Source organism: Halictus rubicundus, chromosome 11 (genome assembly GCF_050948215.1).
Source record: "Halictus rubicundus isolate RS-2024b chromosome 11, iyHalRubi1_principal, whole genome shotgun sequence".
Classification (NCBI taxonomy): domain Eukaryota; kingdom Metazoa; phylum Arthropoda; class Insecta; order Hymenoptera; family Halictidae; genus Halictus; species Halictus rubicundus.
In genome coordinates this window covers 2,137,261-2,150,742 of record NC_135159.1, presented here as the reverse complement: position 1 = coordinate 2,150,742, position 13,482 = coordinate 2,137,261, and the positions used below count along the sequence as shown (strand labels likewise).

The 13,482-nt window shown below is 36.5% G+C and overlaps 2 protein-coding genes across 6 annotated transcripts in view; both read right to left on the bottom strand.

Annotated features, from left to right (window-relative positions):
• Positions 1–3,854: 3,854 nt before the first annotated feature.
• Positions 3,855–11,436, bottom strand: Rfx (regulatory transcription factor Rfx). Of its 5 annotated transcripts, none has more exons than XM_076797112.1 (17): positions 11,040–11,436; positions 8,660–8,970; positions 8,266–8,446; positions 7,934–7,978; positions 7,488–7,593; positions 7,320–7,419; positions 7,092–7,247; positions 6,648–6,779; positions 6,089–6,270; positions 5,551–6,021; positions 5,346–5,467; positions 5,183–5,280; positions 4,954–5,109; positions 4,660–4,862; positions 4,313–4,466; positions 4,186–4,237; positions 3,855–4,089 (listed from the first exon to the last, which is right to left on the bottom strand). In XM_076797112.1, exons 1-17 carry the CDS (start codon positions 11,047–11,049, stop codon positions 4,046–4,048), a joined length of 2,523 nt encoding a protein of 840 aa, XP_076653227.1. In that variant the 5' UTR covers positions 11,050–11,436; the 3' UTR covers positions 3,855–4,045. The 5 variants fall into 5 exon arrangements, with proteins under 5 accessions (XP_076653227.1, XP_076653228.1, XP_076653226.1 ...); XM_076797113.1 differs by having other exon boundaries at positions 4,175–4,237; positions 8,266–8,458; positions 11,040–11,435; XM_076797111.1 differs by having other exon boundaries at positions 8,266–8,458; positions 11,040–11,434.
• Positions 11,437–11,694: 258 nt separating this feature from the next.
• Positions 11,695–13,482, bottom strand: part of LOC143359299 (uncharacterized) — a 64,461-nt gene continuing 62,673 nt past the window's right edge. Inside the window, exon 2 of the mRNA XM_076797185.1 lies at positions 11,695–12,390. Within this exon, the coding sequence (XP_076653300.1) occupies positions 11,942–12,390 (449 nt within the window). The 3' untranslated portion in view covers positions 11,695–11,941. The remainder of the gene's footprint in view (positions 12,391–13,482) is intronic.

Here is a 13,482-nt window from a genome sequence, read left to right as displayed (position 1 = left end):
CATTCAGTAAAAATAATCTTATTTAAGCAGTAATGAATGACACTCGATTTGTGCAAATCTGGAGGTATCAAAATATTTTTTATACGTCATAAGGAAAACGATACTCTTTTTTTCTCTCTTCTCTCTCTCTCTCACAATCTTTCCTCGCGCGACAGTATCTTTAAGTTTTCTTCTTTTTTTAATTATTATTATTATTATTATTTTCATTTGCGTTACCAGTGTTCACTCTTAACAACATAGTAAATCTTTTTGTTTTCGTGTGTTTGTGTTTACAAGTGGAAATATTTTAAGGCCTTCTTCCGCAACATAGGAAACCATGGTAAGTTTGATTTTTCATTTGTCAACAACAAGACTACAATCGCTTGCACCTTGTGATAATTGTGAAACTTACAAACAGCGATCCTACTTAAAAATACAAACAAGTATAGAAGAATATAGAATCGTGTACTGTCATTGGATTGATTTATCTTCACTAGTAGGACACAATATCTTTCTATTTTTGATTCTTAAATCTCTCATACGTTCTAGAACCAAGCCATTCCGATGCAGGTTTTTCTATATTCGACTATTCTCCTTAACATTGCACGACTTCTCAAGTCGGCAAGAAAAGAAAAACGTAGAAATTTCTCAGAAAGCCATTCTTATGCTAAGTACACATATAGTTATCGTTAATTTTTACATGTATAAGCTCATTATAGTTATGGAAATATTCTATCCTTTCTGTTCGCACAAATAATACATGCGCAACCAATGGTCGATGTACTGTGTGATATACTCAATCCCTGTTTTTTTTTGGCTTAAGTCTATCAAGTTTGACTAGTATGCGATAGTTTTATACAATAAATAAACATTTATCCTATCTTTTTGTTAAAACTATTTGCGAATATCGCAATGCAATAAATTTGACCAGTGTTTAGTACCCTTTATCGTGACCTTCGATATAGCAAACTATACAGTCTGGAAGAAGTTTTTATTGAAAAAGATCTAAGAAAATACAAAAACAAGCAATACCCCTGGACACAATATATTTTTAAGGTACAACGCATACATTTCCTTCCAAACTTTCATTGGTTTTCCTTTTCTCGTTTTTGTTTTGCAATTTCGAGGTCCTCGAATACTTGTTCTTTTTCTTTCCTTTCTTAAAGTAAAACGCCATAAAAATTTAATAGCTTTGCAAAGAAGCCCTAAAGGAAGAGCAATTTATTTTCTTTCGTTAATTCATTTTGGTCGTTTGGCGTTGGAAGCTTCTTATTCGTTCTTTGTATAATTAAAGTACAGTAAAAAAATGTCCATTTTTTTTCTTCTCTTGTATGAAATAAAAGGCACCAAGTTTTGCCAAACATTCTAGTTTGTTCGTAGGAGTTCGTCATCTTTCGAGTTACAATCTTCTTCATATTTTCATCGTTTCTCTGCTGCAAGATACGTTTAGCATCTAGAATATTTTCTTGTCATTTTAGGCAATTTGTATTTTTGCTTACTAAACTTCAGTTATCTTTGAATCACGCGTGTCATATATATTTTTATATATATATATATATATATATATATATATATATATATATATATATTCGCAAAGTTTGACAAATGGTCTATATAGCGGTGCTTTGCAATAGAAAATACGTTTGTAACATATCGTATGCTCTGTATCTGAAAGACCTCGCACGCAATTCGTAACAATTTCAAACGATATTTTCTTGCAAAATATGCAGCGGTAATTCTCGTGAATTTAAAGTAATCAATTAATTTTATGTATTTACATATATTGCATTTTAGAAAACATAAAATTTTCTCTAAGACCACTTGAAAGTTTAAGCGTTTAAATAAATCTTTTACAAGTGTTGTTAGAAAATATTTTAATTAATTACACACCAACTAACTTCATTGAAACTTTGTACTCATGTAGGGAGAGAACGAGAGCATGCGAATATATTCGAATGAAATTATATAATGCATACGTGTATGTAAAAATATAAATATAGAAAATATAAAAGGTTTGTAGACTAAAGAAACTCTCAGCTGAACAGAATGGAATATATACAAAGTTTTAATGAACCTGCAATACGCGCGACAGATTATACTCCCTCTCGATAGATTTCAATCAGCACATTAACGTCTTTCAGTGTGAAGAACAAATATCTATAATCTATATGTGATTGCAATTCAATTTAATTCGAAAATAAATTACTAAATATCTGACGAAACAAGAAACAGCTTAAATACACAGGCATATTTTTGCCATGTTACGTACATGTATATATATAACAAAAAAGGAATAATAACGTTTAAGTTGACAATGCACCCTTAGACCTAGAATTTTGTTACACCAATGAGAGTTACGCGAGAGTCTACGAATATAAAACTTATATGTATACCGACACAGACTCTTTTTATCGTAAATATATTAATTAAAATTATTGAAACGCGAAGCATGTTTGCAAACACTCTCAGCTTCTACCGTTGCAATTTAGTGTCTTTTCTTTGTTTCTTCTTTCTTTTTTCGTTAAATTTCAACAACTGTGCACTCTCGTTTATCTGCCACGTTATTTTGTATATGTACATTTCACGATGCAAGAACCATAGCGTATATTCTATCAGTAAATTAAAACGATCACACTTATATATTGTTACACCAATACTTTTCCCAGTGCTGTTTTGTACTATTCGTTTCAAAGTACTGAAAGAATATATGTATATGGAGTGTAACAGACGGTTCGCAACAGAATCGTTTTCTTTCCTTTTCTTTCTTTTTCTTTCTTTATGTAGCTCGATGTACAATCAATAAGTCGTGTTAAAAAATATGAATGTCAGAAATATCTAAAACTCGTACAAGTATATAATAATTATAGTAATTCTAATTCGCATCTGCTCCAGTAGGAATATTCTTTTATTATTTGACAATACCGTCGGCAGGGCGGATTTCATTAAACGTTACTCAAGTATTTGTGCAAAATAGAATCCGTCGATATGAATGCATCTTTTTTTTTCTTTCTTCTTGCATAGACTGATGTTCGCTATTTCAAGCTTACTCGACTTTGTTTTCTCTCTCGGGTTAAGATGTTATCGAAATAAAAAGTTCGGTTGCAAGATGCAGCATTTTAATAAGTCAGATCTTCATCTTTGCACGACCAAAGAACAAAGTCCTTGAACATTCAATTTTGCTTAAACAATTTTGCGCCGGAAATTTCTAAATTACGATAAAATTTTAAAAGAGATGTTGATCACTGAGTACAAGCAATAAATATATCTTCTTTTGAAAAAATCCACAGGAAGGGTCGAAATGCAATTTATTCTTCCTCTTTCTTTATATTGTCTTTTTTCAGCCTTATTATCGACTCGTAACGCACTCTCTCTTCTATAAATATTAATCTGCATAAATTTCAATAGCGAATATATAACGAGCGATTAAATAAATTATTAATGGAAAAACAAATACATAAATACTATGTATTTTATTAAATTCATCGAGAGACGTCGATTATGCCGCGAAACATTATAGAAATAAGAAACTAAATCGAGTAAGCTTTAGATATTGTATGCTATAGGGACATGACATATTCATGGTCCCATATATTTTTAAAAAATGTCTCGACTAGAAGATACATTAACATACTAAACATCGTGCCAGCGATACCTTACGCTCGAATCATATACTTGCTTGTACCTAACAAGACTGCAGTACATATTCGTACATGTTATATCACACAGACTTACCTAGATCGTAGATATATATATATATATATATATATATATATATATAAACATATGTATACATATATATTATATATTATATATTATATAATATATTATATAATATATTATATATTATATATAATATATATATATATATATATATATATATATATATATATCCTGGGCATTATGCAAAAATCTTCTCTGTTAAGTCATTGTTCGACAAGATCTCATCTTATACAAAATTATAATTTATGGGACTAGTGTGTATCGGTAGGCCTGCATGCTCTTGTGCTAATATTTCATTTTCAGGTGCTACTGGTTTACTTGCAAACTAAGGCATGTAGGCACGCAGTTAGCTTAGTTTCACGCGCTTTGGTTGGTTCGTGTTCAAAGTATCTAGAAAAGAAAAATATTTTTGGTTCAAGACAACTTGCTCTTTCCGTAGGGTTCATAAATACGATAAGGTGATAAGGAAACGAACAAATCTCTAACCTCCGTTAGAAGTCACGCCAAATGCACTGACCAAAGAACAATTTTGACTTTTCTAAAAGGAGACATAATCGTGAAAAACAAAATATAGAGATTTATCATTTGAACGGATTCAAACAGGAATACGTACATCCCCCATTACAGCTATCGGAGTTGTCCCCGTAGCGATTGCCACTTGATGTTCGATTAAGTAAAACATGTACTCGTCGTACAGTAACCGAATTAAGTGAAAAGACCCAAAGCTAGCTGCGCTTCTTAAAGTGAGATCACGAATCACCATGGAACTGTTGAATAAGTAGCAATTAATATCCTTGTTAATTCAAAGAATAATAGGTTAAATTATCTGTAAGATACTGTAATGTAGATAGACGTAACTGAAAGTTATCCTACACCGAAAGGCAAGGATTACAATAAATAATAATAATAATAATGTCATTGTCAAGTAATAGCCAAGGTAGTATAGATTTAGTAACGAACCTGTAGAAGGACCATTTGAGCAAAAATTGACGTGCAGCTTTCGCAAACGTAGGTTTCTCCTCGAACGGTTTGAGAACCTGTGTGACGACGCTCTTCAACCAAATCGCCCAGTCTTCCAATGAGTTTTGTTGCTGTAGCGTCACTTTGAAATCCGCTTCTAATTGTTGGACCATCCGATAATCGCATTGACAAACCCAAGAAGCCTGAAAACACGACTTGCTCGTACATTCTGTGTACACGTACAATATACACACAGAAACACGCTCGTATTCGTTTAGTTAAACTTATAAATACCTGTTCTTGTACATTATGAAAATCAACACGATTCAAATCCGCCAGCATTTGATTGATTTGACTCGAATTTTGAAGCACTGCGCGCGCTGCTTGAGCAAGGTGGTTCAGAGATGTGTAACGCCTTAGTGTCTGAGCAAATGCAGAAACAGCTGTCAACTGAAATTAAATACGTTTATGTTAATAAAAACTGTGCAAGAGGTCTGTCCTATCCCTGTGATGTAATTAGTACCTTTATCCGAGTCATTTCTTCCGGACAGTCAGTCATTGCCGATGTTAACCATGACTCTAAACCCTTTGCAAAGTTTCGGATGGATTGTGTCAGTGAGCCTGAGAAATATTCATTGTTATAACAACATATTAGAGTCCCGGTACAAAAGATCGACGTAACTTACTCGGTATAGGTCGCAATACGTTAGGCATTAATACTTCGACCAAGTTCTGATAAAATGTGTAGTCAACTTTTTGAATGAAATCTTGAACTTCCGAACACTTGCATATCTCATACAGTTTGGTTCTGTATAGACAATAGATTTTATTAGACTAACGTTCCTTCTGAATAAATTGTACGTACACAATATTATGTTTGAATGGTCTCACTTTGACAAATATTTCTCTTCCTCGCACTCGTCCCCATTATTATTGTCTTGACTACGCCAAAATTCTCTCCAAAGACTCTCCACGGTGGCAAACTCAAAATTGAGAACGGCATCCAGGAATGCCTCGCAATGTTCCCTGTATATACTTCGAAACGTGTCGATGTCTTCTAAATTACAGTCCTCGGGAAGAGAGGACCCATGAGTGACTATTATTTCCGGAAACTCTGGGATCGCGCCACTCGCTTCGCCAAGGTATTGATGGAACTGCGGCGGTGAAGTGTTCGAAGAAATGTTCGTGTTCGAATGAGTGTTATTCTCATACGTTGTCTCCTGCTTTTGATTCACAAATTTGAATCGTTTCGTTTGAGAGTTTGCGCTTTGCTGTTGGCGAGGTGTTCCATCCTCGTTCAACATTACCAAAGGAGAGTTAGGCTTCACTCGAATCCCATAGTAATGGTACTTTGAATTTCCTCTACAAAAGAATTCAATTTTGAAAAGACATTTGAAAATGTCAATATTTAAATGGGACAACTTTTTACCTGGTGCCTAATCGTCTAGTTCTCAAGCCCAAAAAAACCGAACGAATTAATTTTCCAAAGCTTGCCGCGTTCACAGGGTCCAACTTATTTTCAGAACAATGGCGTAGGTAGTGATTGTAAAGCGTAGATCTTGGAAGGGAGACACCATCCGCTGTTTCATAATTTTCAAGCAACCAGTGAACCTAATTAGACGAAAATCGATATGATTTCTGAATAGTAATAGAATAACTTTTTCCCTATCTGTAATATGGTATACTACAATACAAAAAGAGTATTCGATGCAACGCTACAAACTACAAACATTCATAATTACTGTTATTTACTCGATCATATTAGGAAAGATATGCTCTGTTATTTTAAGAGTGAACGAAATCCCTAAGGAAAGTGCACGTTAACAATCAGAATTAAGCCATACAATCCATGGTGAGTTGAAAAAAGAAATCGTTCAGAGTAATCTTTTTAATTCTGATCGTTGACGATAGATACTGCTAACAAGCATGCTGCAACGAATTAGTAGTTGATAAAGCCTGTAAATAGGGATGATCATGTATTAGCTTACTGTTGCTTGAGAAACTCTAGTAGCATGCGTCATGTTTGCTGCCGCAGCCGCAGCATCTTCCACGGTGACTGTAGTACCTCCTGAATTACCGCTGATCAAGTATGCCCCTCCACCCCCGCTAACCACAGTTTCCTATCGAACAACCCAAGACACCAATAGCTCATTAAACCCCAATTAGATGCACTCTGTGTTCTTCTCGTTAGAAATGTTCATCCGGCCAAAAATACAATATAGTTTTCTACCAGGAATTACTTTAGAGATTATCATTCGTGTCTCGGTTGGAGAAATTTAGTATCAAACGAATACTCCGCCCTTTCCGTCCCTTTATGATCATGCAGGGCTCCCATGCCTGCGATCTCGAAACGTTTACTCGCAAAAAAAGTCAATCGAACGAAAGCAATCGAGAGTGAAAAATCTAAGAAGATCCATGCATTGGCATCTTACCGCATTTTCCGTCTGTGGACTGGCACGTGCAGCAGCTGCAGATATTAACGCGTGCGCGGTTGGATCGCCATCCACGACGCTTTGTTGGATCAAATACGTGCCATTGCCCTGAGATAATAACTGTCCAGTCGTCGAATTCGAACCCTGCCCAGTCACCTAAATTTGTACAATATTATTGATAACGACAAATCTACGAACACTACCCAAAATATTTGCTTGATACTTTACCTGTGCGTAGGTCACAGGCGTGGATGCTGGTGTATAGTATTGGCTCGAAGCAGGAGTGTACATTGCTCCTGCTTCCCCAACAGCATATACAGGATATGTCCTGCAAAAGTTCACAACTTAAAGAAAGGTCAAAACGATATCGAATACATAAAACGCTTCTATACTTACATCTGACCATTCGTCGGTATATACGTAGAACCATCCCCCTCAACATATTGAACATAGGTGGGATGAGACACTGACTCGGACCCCACTGCCTCTGGCTCGCCCGATACTGAAACAGATACAACATGCTTTAATATACTTGTAACAAATAATCCTCAGATCTGAATGTGAAGCCTGGCAAAATGCACACAATACTCGAGCACAAGACTACACCTTATTGGAAGAGTTAATAAAACAAGACTCTTCCGACTTTAACAGGAAGTCTGGTATTCGTGTGTTTATATTTAATCTACCTTACGGTATCGAATCGTATTCATATGATTGTACATGTGTAAATAATATATTGATCCATGCAAAATCAAGTGTTCACCAAAAAAAATTATAGTTCTATATAGATATGCTGAATTATTAGAAACGGATAGTACATGCTGATTATATTCTGCCCTCACCTACTGCCGTTGTGAGGGATGCGTAGGATGGTGAATCACCGGTGCCTAGTGTAGTCAGAGTAGAAGAACAGAGGTGCATGTTTTTCAGCAGCATGGAAAGGGCCAAATCTCTACTCAAACACTATAATTTTTCAAACTGATTCTGATACTCACCCTTAATATAAACGACTTAGAGGAAGTCTTTCAATGACTTATAATCGCAATATTTTCCACAAATGTATTTATAGTGATCTTTGCAAGACTCTTGAATTCGGTAGATATTTGTACGAATAATTTGACATCCAACACGGATGAAACGAGAATCTAATAGAATTGTTTCATCAAGAACTCACCTGTGACGGTAATAAAATGTGGAGAGCCGCTGACAATTGTACCAGCTGATGTAGATGCAGCGTCCGAATCGACGAGAGCGTGTTGACCCGAATGAGTAGTGTTCACTACAACTTGCGCTGTAACATGTGCTGGGGTACCTGTTGAGCCGTTGGAAGAATCTGCAGCTGTTTCAAGCGGATCCTGAACCAATAACTAAATTATTATTTATAGTAGGCATGTCCTTAGAATCAACAGTAATGTTCTGTATAACAATATAAAGGTATAATCACAGAAACACAAGTTCTAGCATTCTCTAATTAGTAAAGAAAATTAATTTTTTCCGTAGTTATGACACAAGTATGCGCAAGGTATTATTGATAACACTGTAATTTATTAGAATGGAATGCAACAAACCTGAATAGGTTGCAGATTGTTCGGACTGGAAGGATCTGGACTAGTAACGACAGTGATAAGTTGCTGACCCCTTGTTGATTGACTCTGTGCCGCGCTACCACTGCCACTGGAACTGGAAGTAGTCACGACCACGACGCTTGGCTTAGGTTCTACCCCCACTGTCGCAGAGTTACCCCCACTATTATTAGCTCTGGTGGATGCTGCGAGGGCATACTGGGCTCCTGTCGTAGTCATGGCAATCACTCCTTCACCTCTCTCTGCTCCCAAGATCTCACTACCACTGTTACCTGTCCGTTTCTGGAGGGATGGGTCTGTAACGTAGACGTATAACCCATACGTATGTAGTAAATATCAATAATGTCTTCCGACAGGCTTGATACACGAACCGCTGCTCTAATGTCCTCTTATACCTTTAATCACTTTATACATTATAAGATACCATTATCAAAGTGTACAATTAATTGCGAAGATACAAAAATGAAATGGTCATTTATAAAAATAAAATAATAAAATGTTAAAAAAAACTTGACCAATACAAGGGCTTTGTTCTATTAGGTATAAAATTGATTTGTGTTTTCTGTGGAGGTACTATAATCTGTAAATGTACATCCATGTTATACATACTGTAACCAGGGAATAAAAGAATGAAAAAAACGATAATAAATATGTTGTAAACTTTATTACTATTATCGCTACGATCGAGTGGTTAAATAATACATATGTACATGTATTATAGAGTAAATAAGACCGATAATCGACGACGCCCGAACTGGACGTTGAATAGATGCACCGCGCGATAGTGTTTAATGAGCACCCTAACCTACATAAAAAAAAAATCGGCCACGTAATTTATTGCAGGTGGGCAGCATTCGATAATCTAGAGATCAAAGAGAAGCCCCGAAGAGAGCTTCCAATAGAAATGAAACACGGCATTGTAGCCGGGAACATGTAATATATCGAAACGTGTGTTGGGGCATCCTGTACCTGTTAGGGTGGCAGGTACCAAACAATGTATTTCAAAGGGAAGAATACGAAAGGGAGAGGGGTGGATCGCTAAAACGCGGTGCACGCGCGACTGGATGTATGGGGACTCTTATTTTAGAGGGGTTCAAAGTACCTATCTGTAGAAAAGGTCAGATTATAGGTGCAATTAGAGAACATCAAGCCCCTACCCCCTTGACAGCAATACATTTTCTAATTAGCACAAACCTTGGTCCTTCAGAAGAATTAAGTCCCAGTATAATAATTATTTAGTGCGTTATTAGTAGTATATACTGTCAAAAAGATTGGTTCATTTCAAATTTTGTTTCTCATAATGTAAACTATTCTTTTTTGTTACATATATAATAAAAGGAAGAAGAGTATTTTGCATGAATCTCAATGTAAAGCATTGTGTTATTTTACACAGGATAATTATACCGGCAAACACACTGTGTACATGTGTATGTTTGTGTGTGAGAGAGAGAGCACCTGGCTCTGTTACGCTTGGCCGATGCTTGGGACTGTTCTACACACCTTATCTATTATACTACATTGTATATGCTCTGTTCTTTGATATATTTTTTGTCTTCAATATATTATAAGACTAACACTTTGTGTACGATGGCATGATATACTTGCAAAAATAGACAGAAGATTTTATTAATAGTCGAATGCTCTGCTCTGGGGTGTCTCCATTTTCATGGCTGAAGAAACTCATTGATATAATTGATAAGCTGGATTTAATTAAAAGCTGAAAAGGCTTCCAAATATTAGATACCCCATGGCTAAGGGGTCATAATAAAATCGCTAAAGCATGATGCAGCAGGGGAGTACGAAATGAAGAAATCCGCAATGGTGGGAAGAAGTGTAAAAAAGAATTGATTATTTTCTGATACAGAGATACTCAGAAGATCCACTGAAATGGAAAACAGCATGGGATTTCTAGGGGAACAAAGCTCTATAGATACAATGTTCCCTTGGAGATGAAATGTTCTATACGAATGCACAAATATCTAGAAGATTGATATTAAATTATACAGGATAAATTAGAGAACCGACAATACGTACAGAGATGCAGAATACTGGAGGCAGGGAAAATATAGAACAAGGACCTTAAATAGTTGACAATGACAGGATTCACCTAATGTAAAAATAAAAGTGAGTAATGAATAATCGGTAAACGATATTAAACCTACAACTATTGTCAGTGAACGAATATGTGTAAACGACAAAATATCGGGACGTCGAGGACGTGCTGTAACATCGAGGTTCTAGTTCGCGTACGATATTTCCTCGAAGTTGTGCATGCAAGAGAATTATCTAAGGAAAATGTTGTCGGAGGAAAATGATAATCGCGATCGCAACGGAGCGCGATTCCCATAAGTCTGTTTCTACTCACCTGTATTCATGAATGGCGTGTACTCTGAACACGACGCCCGGGCGCACTTGCGCGGCCGAACGTTTCCCCCCTTGTATCCCGGTCGGGCTTTTCCCGTTGAAGGAACAGCCGAGCCTGTACCGGCGTCGGTGCCGGTGCTTGTGCCTGTGCCTGTGCCTGTGTCACCCAGGAAACCACGCGGACAGCCAAGCCACCGTGCAACCGAAAAACGGGAGCAGTACACTCCGACGAACCTGTATATTTTGTTGTCGACGGCTGGTCGGAGTGTTGGTTGTCTGCTGCTGCGGTCGCCTTGACTACGGCATCACTGCCCGCGTCACGACCAGTACCGTACCAAGTACACCGTTACAGTGCACAGTGGGACCCCCTAGAACGCGGGAGATATTCAACTTTATTCAGCTTCGAGATTCTTATACACGCCGCTCTACGAAACGCTCCTACTGATATTTCAGCTTTTCTTTTTTAAATATCATTTCTCTCGTAGAAAGAAACAGAAATGTTCACAGTGATGCGACTGCAAAAATCTATAATACCTATACAGGGTGTCCCACATAAATGGGAATACCTACATATCTTTCGTATTTACAGTCTTATCAGAAAACTTCAGAGGACAAAGTGACACTATTGCAGGGGGCAATTGTAATGACGAAGAAAAAAATTTTTGATGTCATGTTTTTTAATGAAATTTCAAGGTCACCGATGTTTTTTTAAATGGAATAGTATATTTTTTTACGATAGCATGATAGACAATAAAAAACTGAATTTAGTGGATTCCACCTTCTTGACCTTGAAATGACCTTGAGCAAGAATAATCATGTTGAAGCGGATGAAATGTGGAAGTTTAAAACTTACGTGTTTCAGCAAAGATTGCGCGTTGTTTACGTCGGGTTCACCTTTACATATCATAATAAATGTTCGAAATGTTGACCATCCTCATTTATGCAATGTTGCAATCTTTTAATAAATGATCTGTAGGCATTGTCGATTTCCTGAGACGTAATTGATGCACATGCTGCAGTAATCCTTTGCCGCATCTCCTCTGGCGTTGTGGGTTTATCTTTGTACACAATACATTTTATCTTGCCCCATAGATTAAAGTCCAATGATGTCAGATCCTGAGAAAGGACTGGCCATGGAATTGGTCCTCGTCGCCCTATCCATCGTCCAGGATATTTCGTATTTAGCACCGTTCTAGCAACTTTAGAATAATGCGCTGGACAACCATCATGTTGAAACCACATGCGCTCCCGATCGAATAACGTAATTTCTTCTAAAAGGCCCGACAAATCCTGGCGTAAAAATGCAGCATACTTTATACCAGTAAGAATTCCTTGTATAAAGTACGGGCCTACTATTTTACTGCATAAAATTCCGCACCATACGTTAACGGTCTTACGCTGTTTACTATCAGAACTATTTCGAACATTTATTATGATATGTAAAGGTGAACCCGACGTAAACAACGCGCAATCTTTGCTGAAACACGTAAGTTTTAAACTTCCACATTTCATCCGCTTCAACATGATTATTCTTGCTCAAGGTCATTTCAAGGTCAAGAAGGTGGAATCCACTAAATTCAGTTTTTTATTGTCTATCATGCTATCGTAAAAAAATATACTATTCCATTTAAAAAAACATCGGTGACCTTGAAATTTCATTAAAAAACATGACATCAAAAATTTTTTTCTTCGTCATTACAATTGCCCCCTGCAATAGTGTCACTTTGTCCTCTGAAGTTTTCTGATAAGACTGTAAATACGAAAGATATGTAGGTATTCCCATTTATGTGGGACACCCTGTATATTGACGTTTCCGAAACCAATGTACTTACTTATAGCCAGTTATAACATTGCAGTACATTATCAAGTTCTATCTGTATACGTAAAAAGCAATGAAAAAAATGTCCCTACATATTTTTAAACGCTAGAAATTTATAGACACCTTGTATACGTGCAATTATATAATAACATATGTTTCTTATTTGCAAACGTTTCTACTGGTATTATTTATATTATCGCGTTATACGGGGTCCTACTGTACTTGTCTATTAATGGTGCACTGGTTCCCGATAAATTCAGGGTATACATCGACATCGAGTACGTAATCGCAAATAACCATAGTGTAATAAATTCCGTATAAGTAGCCAGAAAATTAAACGGTAGTAGTTACGACTAGACTCGAATCGTATCGAAATATGATTAAGCATAAGCGAATTTAATATTTTTGGGGTAGAATGAAAAGAGTGTTCAACTGTGACATTCGAAGATGAGAAGATTGAATGTAATAGGATCTGTTTATAGTTGGCACAGAAAACTCTGTGTACAGCACTGAGTAACGCCGTGCGTCTCCCTATTCTTGCTTTGACGGTCAGCTAAACACGCTTGATTAAATAGTTCGGTATCAGGTATCCCAAGTTAGACGAAGATTTAATATCATATTTTAT

What these genes read in the sequence shown, in the direction of transcription:
- Rfx (XM_076797111.1), bottom strand. An exon ending in GTCCACAGACGGAAAATGCG is followed by an intron (nt 6,780 to 7,091) that starts GTAAGATGCCAA and finishes GTTGTTCGATAG; the next exon opens with GAAACTGTGGTTAGCGGGGG. An exon ending in CTCAAATGGTCCTTCTACAG is followed by an intron (nt 4,467 to 4,659) that starts GTTCGTTACTAA and finishes CTTATTCAACAG; the next exon opens with TTCCATGGTGATTCGTGATC.